This window comes from Lynx canadensis, chromosome C1 (genome assembly GCF_007474595.2).
Source record: "Lynx canadensis isolate LIC74 chromosome C1, mLynCan4.pri.v2, whole genome shotgun sequence".
Lineage (NCBI taxonomy): Eukaryota > Metazoa > Chordata > Mammalia > Carnivora > Felidae > Lynx > Lynx canadensis.
This window is the reverse complement of record NC_044310.1, coordinates 103,669,099-103,686,881: the sequence shown is the minus strand read 5'-3', so window position 1 is coordinate 103,686,881 and position 17,783 is coordinate 103,669,099. Positions and strand designations below refer to the sequence as shown.

The window sequence follows — 17,783 nt, the reverse complement described above, 5'->3', positions numbered from 1 at the left end:
AAACTGGAGAGAAGGGTAAGAAGCCAGTGAGAACTTCAACAAAAAGACAGAAAATATAAAAAGAGCCAATCAGAGTTGAGGAATACAATAACTGAAAAGGAAAATACACTAGAGGGAATCAACAGATTAGTGGATACAGAAGAATGGATTAGTGATCTAGAAGAAGGGTAATGGGAACTACCTAAGCTGAACAGCAAAAAGAAAAAAGAATTAAAAAAAAATAAGACTAAGGGTTCTTTTGTATCACATCAAGCAAGTAAACATTAACATTATAGGGATCCTAGAAGAGAAAGAAAGGGGGAGAAAACTTATTTGAAGAAATAACAGAAACTTTCCTAGCCTGGGGACGGAAATAGACATCCAGGTCTAGGAAGCAAAGAGTTCCAAACAAGACGAACCCAAGGAGGTCATACCAAGATACATCGTAATTAAAATGTCAAATGTCAAAATCTTAAAAGCAGCAAGAAGCAAATAGTTACATACAAGAGAAACCCCATAAGGCTATCAGCTGATTTTTCAGCAGAAACTGCAGAACAAAAAGGAATGGTAACATATATTCAAAGTGCTGAAAGGAAAAAAAACCTACATCCAAGAATACTCTACCCAGCAACGTTATCATTCAGAATTGAAGGAGAGTTTGTCCCAGACATCCAAAACTCAAAGGAGTTCATCACCACTAAACAGGCCTTAGAAGAGATGTTACAGGGACTTCCTTAAGTAAAAAGAAAAGGCCATAAGTAGAAGAAAACAATGAATATAAAGATGTAAAATATGACAATATATATATATATATATATATATATATATATATATATATATAATGGGGGGAGGGGAGTGAAAAAAGTTCTTTCAGAATGTGTTTGATCTTAGGTGACTATCAGCTTAATATACACCGTTTCATACTTAGGATGTTATATCTGAACCTCATGGTAACCATAAACAAATATGTATAATAGATACACAAAAAATAAAGAGCAAGAAAGCCAAGCATACACTAGAGAAAGTCATCAATTGCAAGACAAGACAGCAAGAGAAGAAAAAAGGAACAGAAGCACTACAAAAACAATCAGAAAACAATGAACAAAATGGTAATAAGTACAAACCTATCAATGATTAAATGTAAACAGTCTAAATGCTCCAATCAAACAACTTAGAATGACCGAACGGATAAAAAAACAAGACCCATCTGTATGCTGCCTAGCACAGACTCACTTCAGACCCAAAGACACACACAGACTGAAAATGAAGGGCTTAGAAAACATATTCCATGCAGAAGAAAGCAGGGGTGAGAGGTGGGGAAGCCAGGGTAGCAGTACTTACATCAAACAAAATAGACTTTAAAACAAAGACTTTATTTATTTATTACTTTAAAAATTTTTTTTAAATGTTTACTTATTTTTTGAGAGACAGAGAGAGGTGAGAGAGACACAGAGCACAAGGTGGGGAGGGGCAGAAAGAGAGGGAGACACAGAATCCGAAGCAGGCTCCAAGCTCTGAGCCATCAGCACAGAGCGTGACGTGGGGCTCGAGCCCACAAACTGTGAGATCGTGACCTGAGCTGAAGCTGGTCACTCAACCAACTGAGCCACCCAGGTGCCCCTAAAACAAAGACTTTAACAAGAGACACAGAAGGGCATTACATAAAGATAAAGAAAGCAGTCCAATAAGAGGACAGAACAACTGTAAACATCTTTTCATGCAACCGCTGAATCATCCAAATACGTAAAGCAAATGTTAAGAACATAAATGGAAAAACTGACAGTAATACAGCAATAGTTGAGAACTTTAACATCACACTTACATCAATGCATGAATGGAATATACAGGCAGAAAAATCAGTAAGGAAACTGGATTTTTTTAAAGGAAACTTCATCTTTGAATGACACATTAGCCCAGATGGACTTAAAAGATATATACAGGACATTACATCCCAAAACAACTGAATACACATTCTTTTCAAGTACACATGGAACATTCTCCAGGACAGATCATATGCTGGCCACAAAACAAGTCTCAATAAATTTTAAAACACTGAAATCATATCATGCATCTTTTCTGACAACAATGGTATGAAACAAGATATCCATCACAAGAAAGCAACTGGAAAAAACACAAACAAACACATGGAGGCTAAACATGCTACCAGGCAAACCAATAGGTCAGTTAAGAAATCAAAGAGGAAATTAAAAATACATGGAGACAAATGAAAGTGGAGAAACAATCATCCAAAATCTTTTGCATACAGCAAAAGCAGTTCTAAGGGGGACACTTACAGCAACACAGGCCTACATCAAGGAATCAGAAAAATCTCAAACAATTCAGTTTTACACCTAAATTAGGAACCAGAGAAAGAACAAACAAAGCTCAAAGTTAGAAGGAAGAAAATAATAAAGATCTTATTATTATAAGGCAGAAATTATAAATGAAATAGACTCTAAAAACAAGTAGAAAGATCAATGAAATCAAGAATTGGTTCTTTGAAAAGGTAACAAAATTGACAAAACTTTAGCCAGATTCATTATGAAAAAGAGACAGGACCCAAATAAATAGAACCAGAAATAAAAATGAAACAACTGACACCACAGAAATACAAAGGATTGTAAGAGACTACCACAAAAAGTTATATGTCAACAAACTAGACAACCTAGAAGAAATGGATGAATTCCTAGAAACATAGAATCTTCTGAAATTGAATCAGGAAGAAATAGGATATCTCTGAACAGACCAGCTACTAGTAACAAAATTGAATCAGTAATCAAAAAACTCCCAATAAACAAAAGTCCAGGACCAGAAGGAATTACAGGTGAATTCTACCAAACATTTAAAGAAGAGTTAATATTGGGGCGCCTGGGTGGCTCAGTCGGTTGAGCTTCCGACTTCGGCTCAGGTCATGATCTCACCCTCTGTGAGTTCGAGCCCCGCGTCAGGCTCTGTGCTGACAGCTCAGAGCCTGGAGCCTGCTTCGGATTCTGTGTCTCCCCCTCTCTCTAACCCTCCCCCGCTCATGCTCTGTCTCTCTCTGTCTCAAAAATAAAATAAAACATTAAAAAAAAATTAAAAAAAAAAATAAAGAAGAGTTAATACTTATTCTCCTCAAACCACCCCCCAAAAAAGAGAAAGGCTTCCAAATTCATTCTTCGCGGCCAGCATTACCGATCCCAAATCCATCCAAAGACACTACAAAAAAAACTACAATACCCTTGATGAACATAGATGCAAAAATCCTCAACAAAATACTAGCAAACTGAATTCAATAGCACTTTAAAAGGATCATTCAGCACGATCCAAGTGAGTTTTACTCCAGGGATGCAAGGATGGCTCAATATTGACACATCACACATTAATGTGACACATCACATTAACAAAACAAAGGATAAAAATCATATAATCACCTCAATAGATACAGAAAAATCATTTGACAAAATTCAACACTGGATCATAAAAACTCAACAAAGTAGATTCAGAAGGAACATATCTCAACATAAAAGGGACATACATGAAAAACCCACAGCTAACGTCATACTCAATGATGAAAAACAGTTTTTCCTCTAACATCAGGAAAAAAGAATGTCCACTCTTACCACTTTTATTCAACACAGTACTGTAAGTCCTAGTTGCAACAATCAGACAAGAAATAAAAGGCATCCAAATTCATAAGAAAGAAGTAAAACTGAAACTAATTATAGAAAGACAAATTTGGAAAACAATCCCATTTACAACTACACCAAAAATAATAAAATACCTAGGAAGTAAAAGACTTGTACACTGAAAACTATAAAGTATTGATCAAAGACACTGCAGCTAACAAATTAATGGAAAGACAGACCACGTTCATGGATTGCAAGAATTTATATTATGAAAATGTCCATACTATCCAAAGCAATCTACAGATTGAATACAATCCCCATCAAAATACCAACAGCCTTTTTCACAGAACTAGAAAAAATAATACTAAAATTTGTATGGAGCCACAAAAGACTCTAGAAACCAAAGGAATATTGAGAAAGAAGAACAAAACTGGAGGTATCACTAACCTGGAGTTAAAGATATACTACAATGCTATAGTAATCAAAGTAGTATGGATCAGTGGAACAGAATAGAAAGCCCGGAAATAAATCCACACCTATACAACAATCTATAACAAAGGAGGCAAGAATATACAATGGGAAAAAAAGTCCTTTCAATAAAAGGTGCTGGGAAAACTGCACAGCTACATGCAAAGAATGAAACTGGACCACTTTCTCACACTATATATAAAAATAAACTCAAAATGGATTAAGAACTAAATGTGAGACCTGAAACCACAAAATTCCTAGAAGAAAACACAGGTGGTAATCTCTTGGATATTAATCTTAGAAATATTTTTCTGGATATGACTTCTCTGTTGAGGGAAACAAAAGCAAAAAGAAACTATTGGGACATCAAAATAAAAAGCTTTTGCACAGTGAAAAAAACCATTAATAAAATAAAAAGACAACCTACTGAATGGTAGAAGCTACTTGCAAATGATGTATCCAATAAGAGGTTAGTATCCAAAATATATAAAGAACTTATACAACTCAACATCAAAAAGGCAGTCTGATTAAAAATGGGCAGAGGACCTGAATAGACATTTTTCTAAAGACGACATACAGATGGATAGCAGACACATGAAAAGATGCTTAACATCACCAATCAGGTAAATGCAAATCAAAATCACAATGACATATCACCTCACACCAGTCAGAATGGATAAAATAAGAATTAACAAGTGTTGGCAAGGGTGTGGAGGTAAAGGGAACCCTTGTGCACTGTGGACAGGAATGTAAACTGGTACAACTGTGGAAAACGGTACGGAGGTTCCTCAAAAAATTAAAAACAGAACTATAGAACTACCATAGGATCCAGTAATTCAACTACTGGGTATTTACCCAAAGAAAAAAAAAACACAATAATTTTAAAGCTACATGTACCCCTAGGTTTACTACAGCATTACTTATAATAGCCAAGATACGGAAGCAACCTAAATGTTGGGCGCGTGCGCACACATGCACACACAGAGAATATTACATGGCCAAAAAAAAAAAAAAGGATGATACCTTGCCATCTGCAACAACATGGATGAATATAGAAGTTATTATGCCAAGGCAGACAGAAAGATATCATATGATTTCACTTATATGTGGAATCTAAAAATAAACACAAAACAGAAACACTCAAATACACAGAAATGATGGTTGGCAGAGGGGAAGGTGGTGGGGGATTGATTTATCTCTATATGAATAAAATATAGTAAAAAGGAGAACAATCATGGGAATCAAGATAGTATTATTCCTTTATAATTATCTTTCAATACTGAATAATGTTGCTCTTACTGTTATATTTTTTAAATCTACATTCATATTCATTCATGTAAAATAAACTGTATAAAATGAATGTGGACAAAACCCAGAGAACAAATGTATATCCATGTGTATCTACTTTCAATACCCTTGGACAGATGTACAGAAATAGAGACAAATAATTAGCTGGTAAATCTCATCCTCTTTATCATTGTAAAGTCTGTGGTCATATCTTACATTAAAGCCTTCTTTGACTTTGACTTGATGGGTCTTACTATAGAAAAATGTTGAAGGACGAAACATGAAATGCAGAAACACTCATGCAGTTTAAAACCTCTATGTCACAGTTTTTATTTGGGTAACAGGACTTTAATAAAGACAGACTAAGTAGCTTCATGAAGACAATAACTTACTATCTTGTTCCTCATTCTATCTCTATGACCGTTCAGCAATTAGGAAAGTGCCTAGCAGAAACTGGGCTTCCTATATTAAGAGAATGAAAATACACGAATGCATAAATGAAGACAAAGCACTAAAACCTAATGACTGTCCTCCAAGACTATTAATAAGTTCAATAGTTTTCCTTAGCTATGTATGGTTCACTGTTCTAGAGTTCTACATGTCAACTCATTCTTATTATTTCCATTTTACAGTTGAGGAAACCAAGACATGAAGTAACGCTCAAGGCCACACTGTGAACTCTACGGCAAGGATTCAAATTCCGAAAGTCTGAGTCTAGAGCCTAGGCTTTAACCCACCGTGATACAGATTTCTAGAAATGCCACTTTAAAAACACACACTGTAAGTCTACTTCTTAAAAATGACAAAAAGGACAATAGCTAGAAGACTTGAAGGATTTTTCAAAGTAGTTGGAGAAAAGGAAGTTGAAAAGATTGAAATCAGGCATGCAGATTTTGTAAAAATGTAGGACAAAAGACTTTTAAAGCATCCAATCAATGTAGAATACCTTCAACTATAGAAGTTATTTTAACAACTTATCTCAAGAGAATTAAAGTCAGGAAATAAATGGAATTTGAAAATTTCATTCACACAAGACTAAACATTAAGTCTTTGTTTTTGTTTTTTTAAGTTTATTTTTGAGAGTGAGCGAGTTGAGGAGGGGCAGAGAGAGAGGGAGAGAGAGAATTCCAAGCAGGCTCTGCACTGTCAGTGCGTGGAGCCCAATGCGGGGCTTGAGCTTATGAACCATGAGATCACGACCTGAGCTGAAATCAGAGTCGGATGCTTAACTGACTGAGCCACCAAGGAACCTCAAAATCTTTGATGGTATCTTATTGTAAAAATGAATATGATGAAACTCCCTGTTATCAATTCACAGTCACATTTTCTTGTTGAGAAATTCTAAGAGTACATGTTTTTTAACGTTTATTTATTTACTTTTATTTATTTTTTTTTTTTAAATTTTTTTTTTTTCAACGTTTATTTATTTTTGGGACAGAGAGAGACAGAGCATGAACGGGGGAGGGGCAGAGAGAGAGGGAGACACAGAATCGGAAACAGGCTCCAGGCTCTGAGCCATCAGCCCAGAGCCCGACGCGGGGCTCGAACTCACGGACCGCGAGATCGTGACCTGGCTGAAGTCGGACGCTTAACCGACTGCGCCACCCAGGCGCCCCTATTTACTTTTATTTTTGAGACAGAGAGAGACAGAGCATGAACGGGGGAGGGGCAGAGAGAGAGGGAGACACAGAATCGGAAGCAGGCTCCAGGTTCTGAGCCATCAGCCCAGAGCCCGACGCGGGGCTTGAACCCATGGACCGCGAGATCATGACCTGAGCTGAAGTCAGACACTTAACCGACTGAGCCACCGAGGCACCCCAAGAGTACAGGTTTTTTAATGTGCTGGTATCTTACCTTTTCTTTTTGCTGATAATCATGTCCATGGTTTGGAGCAGTCGCCGTTCCAGGGCGAGGATATCTGCATCAGTCACATTTCTATAATAAGCACAAACTGTTAGCAATGTTTTGGGACCCCATCCTTGGGCACAATAAATACAAGGCCGCTGACAAACACATAAACCTCAATTGTTACCCAGTAATTGAAGGACCTCTTTCTAGAGAATATTAACATGATTATAATAAACAGAAGTCTTTTTGTTGCCATGTTTTATAGCTAATATTTTTTGCAGTCTCAGGGTAGTGGAAGGTAAGTGGCTCTCTTATATAGTCTTTCTTAGCTCTGATCCAATGACATTTTTTAAAAATATTTTTAATGTTTGTTTATTTTTGAGAGAGAGAGAGACATTCATGAGCGAGGGAGGGGCAGAGAGACAGAGGGAGACAGAGAATCTGAAGCAGGCTCCAGGCTCCGAGCTGTCAGCACAGAGACTGACATGGGGCTTGAACTTGGGAACGGTGAGATCATGACCTGAGCTGACGTCAGAAGCCCAACTGACTGAGCCACCCAGGCGCCCCTGATCCAGTGACATTTATGAGGTATTCGTAAGCACGCCTGCAGCTTGGCAAAGCTTTGTGCAAGGGCAGTCTTATAGCCAATGAGGTTTATCCGAGGCACAATTAGTGCTACTTTTGGGAGGAAGCGATTGACTGAAGTTGGGATTAGCTTGCACTGCTGTCCACAAGAAATGTGCCTTTAAGAGGAGGTAGAGGGTCTGAGTGAAACAACCATTTTAAAAATAAGTGAATGTAGGACAAATAAGGACAAACAATATAAGTGATAAGACTTATTCAGGAAGACTCCTAGGATAATGCCCATAAGGGCAGAGGGAAAGAATAAAAAGTCCGTGTCACAGATCTAATACTTAAGTATTAATGATGGCAGCATGATATCACGTACGTATGCATGAAGTCATAGGAAGAAAGAAAAGAGACGAAGTTCTCTTTACCTGAGGAAGTAGGACATGTACGTGTATGGGCAGTTGACAGCACCAAATCCAGAAAGAAGAGCCATGAGAGTCACACCGATCACACCTACCCGGCTGATGAGCTGTTCTATGGACAAAATCCCTAAAAACATCAAAGCACCTTAATGTCAGCTGATAAAGATCAAATGTACTGTGAGAGGAAACATCACGAAAAACATCAACTGTTACATACAGCTTATGTAAGCCAAATTTTAATTATCAATATGTATATCTTCCATAATAAATGTATAAAAGTCTGTTGATTTTCGTCATATCTCACATGCTTCTAGAATCATCTCCTACTGGGTGATGGTAACAGTAATAATTATAAGTAACACTCACTGATTGCTTACTCAAGGTAGTGTGAACACTAACAGAGCAATGCACTTTCAGTAAAAGCTTTGGTAAAAAAAAATATATGTATCAGCAAAGTAAGTCTGCTGGAGATTTACTTTGCAAAGTAACACTTTGCACTATAGTTACTGTCAATATATATATATGTATATATATATATATATATACACACACATCCATACATATATATATATATATACACATATATACATATATATACACACACATTTCCTCCTTAGGTCATAAGCTCTTTAGGTCTCAGGAGCTTATGTTTTATTCATTTGTGCCAATAAACACATAAGGCATCTAACAAACGGGCTGAATTTATACGTGAATGAGTACTTCAAACGCAAATATGTGAGTTTTTGATGATCAGTTGCATTCTAATTATCAACTGTTTCCTATGATTTGAGAATGCTGAAAGTCTGTAGGTAAAATAAATGCTGTTGAGATCTTGGATAAATGAGAGAAGGCAATGCTGAAGAACAAGCCAGGAAGTTTGGAAGCACCCGACAAAACTAGCTTTGTTTTCACTCCTGTTTCTAGGATGGGATCCACTTCAGCATTATCTACCCCTATGGCCTAACATCAGAGCTGCCATGCAGGAATTCTGTTGGCTTTGGAACTGAAATTCCAATAATCATGTTCTCTTGCTCTTGTGTTTCCACTACACCATTTTAGAGCTCTTTGTGACCTCTGGTCTCTTGTCCTTTGCTTCCCCCTACCTTCCATTTCCTTCTTCACTGAGCCTGACCTCCAAGCTTGCTTGCTTTAACTTCTCTCACTAGGACTCTGTCCCCACTGTCCTTCTGAAGTGCTGATCCTGAAAACTCCCAATCCTGGATCAATCTGACACTCGGTCTTCCCTGTGCCCGTGCCTGAGATGCTAAAACTGCTAAAACGCGTCCCGACGTTGGTGCCATTACAGATTTAGGTCTCCAGTCTTAACATGGCTTACACTACTACTGAGGGATCCTTTTCTTGCCCTTGGTCAACCATCTCTCCCCACCCCCCTTAGCAGATAATCTTTAATCCATTTTCTCAATCCTTGTTCTCCTTAGCCAATGCCCTCATTACAGAAGTTATTGGTTATACCACCTTCACTCTACTATATTCACATCTGCAATCATCCTCCCACCTTGTCTCCCTCAAACAAGACAGTGTCCAAAGCTAAGACTTCTCTATGTGCTGTGATCTTATTCCCTTTCTACCTCCTCCAGAATCCTATTCCATCTCCTGTCATCTCTCTCATCTTCAATCTTTCCTTCTTTGCTGGTTCTTTCCCTGCAGGCCTTGAGTTTACCTCTAGTTACCAATCCTCTATTTTTCCTTTAATGGCCATGCTTTTTGAAAGGAGTTTACACTTCCTATTACCTCTTCTTCACTTCCACTTATTCCTCAACTGGCTGCAATTCAGCTTTCATTCCATTCTCCTACCCTAAAGGAAACTGCTTTCACTAATAATTGTAATGGCAATAAAAAATTGGCAACATTCATCAAACACCTGTTACGCACCAGGCACCGTGGAAGCATTCTACTTGTATTAATTCATTTGCTCCTCATTACAGCTCTATGAGGCAAACAGTATCGAAAACCTCATTTTACAGATAAGGAAATGGAAGCACCTAGGAGGTAAATTTTGTCAAGGCCACACAGCTAGCAAGAGGCAGAGTGAGGCTTCAAACCCAAGCAGTGTAGCTCCACAGTCTATGCTCTTAACCATTACTATAATATGGTCATGAATTTTCTTCTGGTTGCAAAACCCAATGACATTTCCAATCCTGCCTTAATTTGATCTTTTATGACACTGAATCATTGCTACTCAAAATTATTTTCCTTTCTTGGCTTTCATACCATTTTCCTCAGTTATCCCTTTTACTTCTCTCGTATTTTCTTGGTCTTTCTCTGTTCATAATGGGCCAAAATAATCTTTCATTTCAGTCTATACATTTTTCCATGGGTGGTACTGCGCTTTTCCCCAGATTCATCTAACGACATTTAGCCGATTGTGCCTGATTTTTTTAGATTCCTGGAGTTATCTCCCTGAGGACTCCTAAATCCATTCTTTGTCCTAAATTGCTGACCCCCTGTATCCAACTGCCTACTGAACATCACTTTGGATGTGCACAGGCACTTCAAATTCAACATACCTCAAGTTCAACTTATCTTCCCCTTTCTGCATTACTTATCCTAGAAAATGACATCATCAAGTATCTAGTCACCATGACAGAAAAATCTACACCACTAGTTTCCATTCTGTCTCTTACTCTCCAATGACTCCACCAGGCTTTTTTTACCTCAGGGCGTTACACGATGTCTCTGGCACCTTCCTGCTGGGTCTACCTTTGTCTTGTCCTTTAAATCTCAGTTTAAATAATTCCTCAGAAAAGCTGACTCTAACCGCTTACATGTAATTTGACATCTTTATTTGCATTGTTGTCTACCATAGCAACCTGTTTGCTCTTTGATAATGATCACGATCAGCAATCACTCGTTTATATATTTATTGTTTAGTCCTTCCTGCCAGAGGGTAAGTTGCTGGAGGGCAGAAACCTAGTTAGTTTGTTCATGGTTGAATCTCCAGCACTAACAATAAACTAGGTGCTCAGAAAATATTTGTGGAATGTTAAATGAATGACTAAATCCTCATCCAAATTCTGTTGATTCTACTTCCCACATAACTCTTTACATCCTCTATTTTTTTAATGTTTATTGATTTTTGAGAGACCGAGAGAAAGAGAGACAGAGACAGAGATGGTGTGAGCTGAGGAGGGGCAGAAGGAGGGGCAGAAAGAGAGGGAGACATAGAATCCGAAGCAGGCTCCAGGCTCTGAGCTGTCAGCACAGAGCCCGATGCGGGCCTCGAACCCATGAACTGTAAAATCATGATCTGAGCCGAAGTCAGATGCTTAACTAACTGAGCCACCCAGGCGCCCCTACATCCCCTTTATAGGAAGGAATCCTGCCTTATTGATCTTTGTTTTTCTTACTGCCTGTCACATGGAAGGTGTTCAGTAGATGTTTATTGACTACGGGTACATAATTATCATCTGGTATCATAAAAAAGTCCAAGGAATTAATATAGGTTACTAAATGTAAAAAAACTAGAAAAATGTCCCCTCTACTTTTATTCCCTTTAAGGTAGTGCCCCTTTATTAAATATCTTTTTCTGGTCTAAATTACTGTTTAGATACTACCGACTTCATCCTAGCATTTCTATGAAGTAAAGGTCAATCATTATTTGTTTTCTAGCTACTAGATGGAAAGTCTGATGGATGAAGTGACATGCACAAGGCCACCTAACTGTTGCCATTTGCTCACACAGACTCCTTTTAGCTTCATGTACTTTCTTAGCCTCTCTTACCCTTTCTTACTGTTGAATGCCTTCCACCTTTCCTAGGTACAGGTACTGCATGAAGGAGTATTTTCACGGACATCTTTTCATGATAGGCAAGGCCTGGGTCTTGCAGTCTTCTGTGGTCTCCACAACAATGAACCATACTGGTTGTTGGGGCAGTCCTGGACAAGCTCTACGATGGCAGGGTAAGCCTGGCTGCTTTCCATCCATTGCCTAAACTTTGCTTCCTATTTACTTCTCTTAGTCAAATGAATTAGACACCTGAATATTCAGACATAAAACCAAAATGCTTATTTCCTGGAGGAAATACTAAGGAAAGACTAAAAGTGAAACTCTCTCTCTAGCGCTTTCCCCCAGTAGCTTCTTTAGGATATCCCTATAGGATTTAGAAATAAGGACAGATGAAGATCCAAAAGATGTGGTGGTCTTCATATTCCCTCAGGCATGGTCTGGCTGTACAGGTCATGTGAACTGACTGCTCACAAGGAGAAAGCTGGAGACAGGCATCAGAGTCTCTCTGTGGTGTACGTGACGTGTGCTATCATTGTAAGCATTGGGGTCCTTTTAGAATTCTTGTCCCTCTTGGGTTTATTTGAAACCATTTATATGAGATCTGTATTATCAGGGCCTCTCTACTCCAAAATCCTTCCCTACACGGACATGTACATGTTAATCATATTAGCAAATCCTAAATTCCTACCCAGAATGTCATATTCTTAAACTCATCTACTACCTTGGAGAGGCAGAAATTGCTTTTCTCATTCAGTAATGCAATAAACACGCATTAAACACTTTATGTGCTAGGTTTCATGCTAGACACCAGGGATGCAAAGACCAGTAAGATGGAGTTTTTGACCTCAGGCTCCTCAGGGAACTCACAAGTTAAAGAGGAAGTCAGAAAAGGTAACAAGTAATTATAATCTTTATAGGTGATACAAGTATATTGAGGTGGGAGCAATTAATACCTTGTAATGATGGCCAGAAAAATCTTAAGAGGAATGAACTGAGAGGAATTCAATACTGAAAGAAAAGGCATTTTCCACAAGGAATGTTGAGGCTGACAGAACAGCTCTAAAAACTTCAAGTAATTTGGTAGGACTGGAGACAGGCACAGAGAAAGACAGCAATAGTCAGGCCATAGAAGGTCTTGTATGCCATGCTAAGAATCTGAATGCTTTTGGTAGCCCATCCTGCTTTCCTATAAATAGTACAAACTCCCTAATACTCCATAATAAATCACTTTCTGCTTTAAACTAGTTAGATTCTGTTTTCTGCTAGAAGAACCCTGATACAATAGGAGAGTGAAATGAATAGATGTGTATTTTTTTAAAACCTCTGGTATCAAAGTGCCAGTATATTTATTATAGGTGGGCTTGCTAATCTATTTTAGATAGATTCATATATATATATTTCTGAAGTACTAGGACTTTTAGCTGAGAGACTATTGTTCATGGTTTTTAGCACAGAAATTATGGCTATATAATCTGCTCTTATATTTAAAGAGGTTTTTTTTAAGTTTTTATTTATTTATTTAAGTAAGCCCTACACCCAACTTGGGGCTCAAGCTCATGACCCCAAGATCAAGAGTCACATACTCTATCCACTGAGCCAGCCAAATGCCCCTGCTCTTGTATTTGAAATGAACTTTGTGTAAGAAGAGACACTGATTCCTAGAAAGCTTTTCTTTACCTACCAATTTTGAATGTTTATGTCACCATTCTTTCCCAAAATGCATATATTCCCTAAAGACAATATTTATCATCATCTGAGCAGTGGTCATTTATCTTTTGGGTCATAGACCCCTTTGGGAATCTAATAAAATATTATGGGTACTTCACCTCCAAACACACACATAAATGTTTCCCCGTACTTCTGCATACGATATCAGGAGTTTTCCAAAAAAATTTTTTTAATGTTTTATTTATTTTTGAGATCGAGAGAGACAGAGCATGAGCAGGGGAGGGGCAGAGAGAGAGTGAGACACAGAATCCGAAGCAGGCTCCAGGCTCTGAGCTGTCAGCACAGAGCCCGACGCGGGGCTCAAACTCACAAACCACAAAATCATGATCTGAGCCGAAGTTGGACGCTTAACCGACTGAGCCACCCAGTCGCCCCATGGAGTTTTAAGTTAAAGACAAATTTTCCTACCCCTTACTCTCTTGAAGTTCATTCACCAACCTAAGGTCAAAAACTCCTACTCTAAAATCATAGAGGTAGTTTCTTTCCAAAGCCAGCACTGAGACTTCCTAGGACGAAGGGAAGTTCAGTTTAAAAGCAGATCATTTTTAGAGAAATAACTTGCTATATTTCCCATAATCAGAACTTTTTAAAAAAAATTTTTTTTTAATGTTTATTTATTTTTGAGACAGAGAGAGACAGAGCATAAACGGGGGAGGGTCAGAGAGAGAGGGAGACACAGAATCTGAAGCAGGCTCCAGGCTCTGAGCTGTCAGCACACAGCCTGACGCGGGGCTCGAACTCACGGACCGTGAGATCATGACCTGAGCCAAAGTTGGACGCTTAACTGACTGAGCCACCCAGGCGCCCCAGAACTTTTAAAAAAGTTATTGTTTTTCAAAATTAGAAAATGGTAAACAATTATTTCCCTCTCCCTGTCACACATTCACTCACCATGTTTCGGGCTGAGAATGGGAAATGGGTCTCCTAGTTTCCAGAAGAAGTACATGAAGGTCAACCACAGGAGACAGGAGAAGAGCAGTCGCTGCCTATGCACTAAGAAGGAGGAGAAAGACTAAGGTTAAATGGATCCACATTAGAGAGCTTGCTCTACTTCCAGATATGGAATCATGCTAACTACTATTTGACTGGCTTGTCCACTTGGCAAAGGAATGATGGAATAATACCATTTTTAGAGAAAGCGTATTTATTGTCGCAAGAGGAATTTGGCTGAATTAAGATGTGGGTTAGGGGAGACAGAACAGTAGAAACAGAAAGATAGTTGTGGCCACACAGGTGGCTTAATTATTCATTCAACATTGATTTTATGCCTACTTTTTAAAGATGCTGGTGTGGGGCACCCCCAAACAACAGTAGTTACTGAGAGTAATACAGAAATGAAACTCTCCACAGCCTCAGTCCCCACGAATCCTTGTCTCAATCGACGTGCTGACATGAGCAGGTAAAATACTCACGTTTACAAATACTCACATAGTCGGATGTTGCTCACAATAAAATAGCCAATGTAAAAAGGCACCATGAACACCAGGATCAGAAGGATTACGCACAGGTTCATTTTCCAGTGAAAATAACGGGAACTGAAATGAGTATCAAAGAATATGGCTAAGAGGGGAAGGAGGCAGCAACTTCCACTCTCTTTAGTCTTCCGAAAGATCTCTTGCTCTTTGAATTCAATACCAGATATATCCCATCCAATTAGTCAAGTAGGCTGTTACGGTCTGCTTGTTTATAGAGGTTAAAGAATAGATTATAAAGTTCTGAAAGGTATATATGACCATCCTAACTTCCTAAGAATTTTACCTATTCAAATGAGAATGTTAATGCTCTAGTTATATTCATAGGCAGTGTATAATAACCTATTAACATATACCATCACTGGTAGAATGGCTATTGTTTCTCTTACCACTGGGAGGCTCATAAGAATTAAGAGAAAATAAATATTAATGGCAATATGTGCTATAAAGACATAAACATTTCTTACGTATCTTCAATATAAATAAACATTTGATTTTCATGACTACTTTAATGCTTATAAACTGTATTTTATTAACTAAAATATTTTTAGGACTTTTCTAATGCTATGCCTTGTATTCCCATGACTTACACATTCCATAATCAGAAGCCTGTATCTGCCACTCCCCTTCACCCATTTTGCCCAATCCTCTACTGTGGACATTTTTTAAATGACAAATTTATTGAGATATAATTCACCCCTTTAAGATATAACTCACCCATTAATAATCCAATGGTTTTAGGATACTCACAGAGTTGGCAGCCATCACAACACACTTTAGAACATTTCATCACTCCATAATGAAACTCTGTTCCCATTAACTCTCCTTTCCTCTCAACTGCCCCAGCCTTAGGAAACCACCAATCTACTTTAAGTCGCTATGGATTTACCTATTCTGGAAATTTCACATAAATGGAATCATACGTATATGGTCTTGTGTCTGGTTTCTTTCACTTTGCATGTTATGCCATCTATCAATACTTCATTTCTGTTTATGGCTAAATAACATTCATTCAACTGTATGGATATGCCACATTTTGTTTTTTCATTCATTAGTTGCGGGACATTTGGATTGTTTTACTTGTAAGCTATTTTTTTCTAAAATTTTTAACATTTATTTATTTCTGAGAGACACTGAGAGACAGAGCACAAGCGGGGGAGGGGCAGAGAGAGAGAGAGACACAGAATCCAAAGCAGGCTCTAGGCTCTGTGCTCACAGCATAGCTCTGTGAGCACAGAGCCTGACATGGGGCTCAAACCCACGAACGGTGAGATCATGACCTGAGCCAAAGTTAGTCGTTTAACCGATTGAGCCTCCCAGGCGCCCCATTATTATAAACAGTGATGCTATGATCGTTTGTGTACAAACTTTTGTGTGGACATGTTTCATTTCTTTTTATATTTATACTGAGGAGTGGAATTGCTGGGTCATATGATTACTATTTAATTTTTTGAGGACTGCCACTATTTTCCAGAGTGGCTGCACCATTTTACATTCTCCCCAGGAAGAATGCTAGGGTTCTCCACAAATTCTCCACAGCCTCGCCCACACTTATTACTGTCTTTTTGATTATAGCCACCCTGATGGGTGTTAAGTGGTAGCTCATTGTGGTTTTGATTGGCATTTCCTCTCAAATGGCTAATGACGTTGAGTGTCTTTTCACGTGCTTATTGGGCATCTGTATCTTATTTGGAGAAATGCCTATTTAGATCCTTTGTTCTTCATCAATGTGTCTTTTTATTATTAAACTATTAACAGTTCTTTATATATACTAGATTAAAGTCTCCTTCCCGTGATTTATAAAAAATTTTTCCTCATTCTTGGGTTGTCTGTTTACTTTCTTGATAGTGTCTTTTGTATTTATTGATTTTGAACTTACACTTGGGCCTTGTTTCAAAAAGTTTAGTGGTTTATGAGGATATATAAAATACAGAATGATGAAATAAACTGTAAGTAGGAAAAGAAAGGAAAAACATGGGAAAATATAGGTAAAAAAGCAGGCTAGGCCTGATGACAGTTTTGAGAATGCAAACCATAGGATTCTGGAAACTTATATGAGTGGATCATAAATTTAGCTTTAAGCTTTCTAATGGTCGACATCAAATAGAAAATTTGATCAGTTAAACAAGTGACAGTGCTACGGGAAAAAACAATTGCTTCAAGGAAGCATAACTATTACTGAAATTATTACCAAGACTGTAATGAAATGTCTCCAAAGATTTCCTAAAGAAGAAAATGTGAGGGCAATTAACAATGTGTTCAACAACATCCTTTCAAGAGAAAGGTCAAAATGAGTTTCACTGGGCTGTTCCTTACCATTTCTCCTTAGTACAGAGGGCAGGTATCATAAAATAAAGAGCTATTCATTAAAAGCTACACTACAAAATGCCAATATCATTTAGTCTATATATACAGACAGCTTTTTCCTGCTCTGGATTAACCCACTGTTACAGCATCTAGAGAAACAAAGACGCTGCACATTCTCTGGGCAATTGTACTTAGTATTTCAGCTCAACTTCTAAAAGCATCGGGAGACAGTTTGAAATGACAAGGGTGACACATATTGCCAATTAAAAGTGAACCACATGTTTTAACTGTTATATGAGCCAAGAGTAAAATGACATTCTCTTGGAAAAATTGAGGATCCTAACAA

General features: G+C 38.0%; 1 protein-coding gene across 1 annotated transcript in view; it reads right to left on the bottom strand.

Moving 5' to 3' along the window:
• The window catches only part of LOC115520397 (Golgi pH regulator), a 61,723-nt gene that overhangs the window by 30,933 nt on the left and 13,007 nt on the right, over window positions 1-17,783 (bottom strand). Inside the window, exons 4-7 of the mRNA XM_030324717.2 lie at window positions 15,087-15,193; window positions 14,550-14,651; window positions 8,189-8,309; window positions 7,197-7,277 (exon numbers count right to left, since the gene is read on the bottom strand). Of these exons, the coding sequence (XP_030180577.1) occupies window positions 7,197-7,277; window positions 8,189-8,309; window positions 14,550-14,651; window positions 15,087-15,193 (411 nt within the window). The remainder of the gene's footprint in view (window positions 1-7,196; window positions 7,278-8,188; window positions 8,310-14,549; window positions 14,652-15,086; window positions 15,194-17,783) is intronic.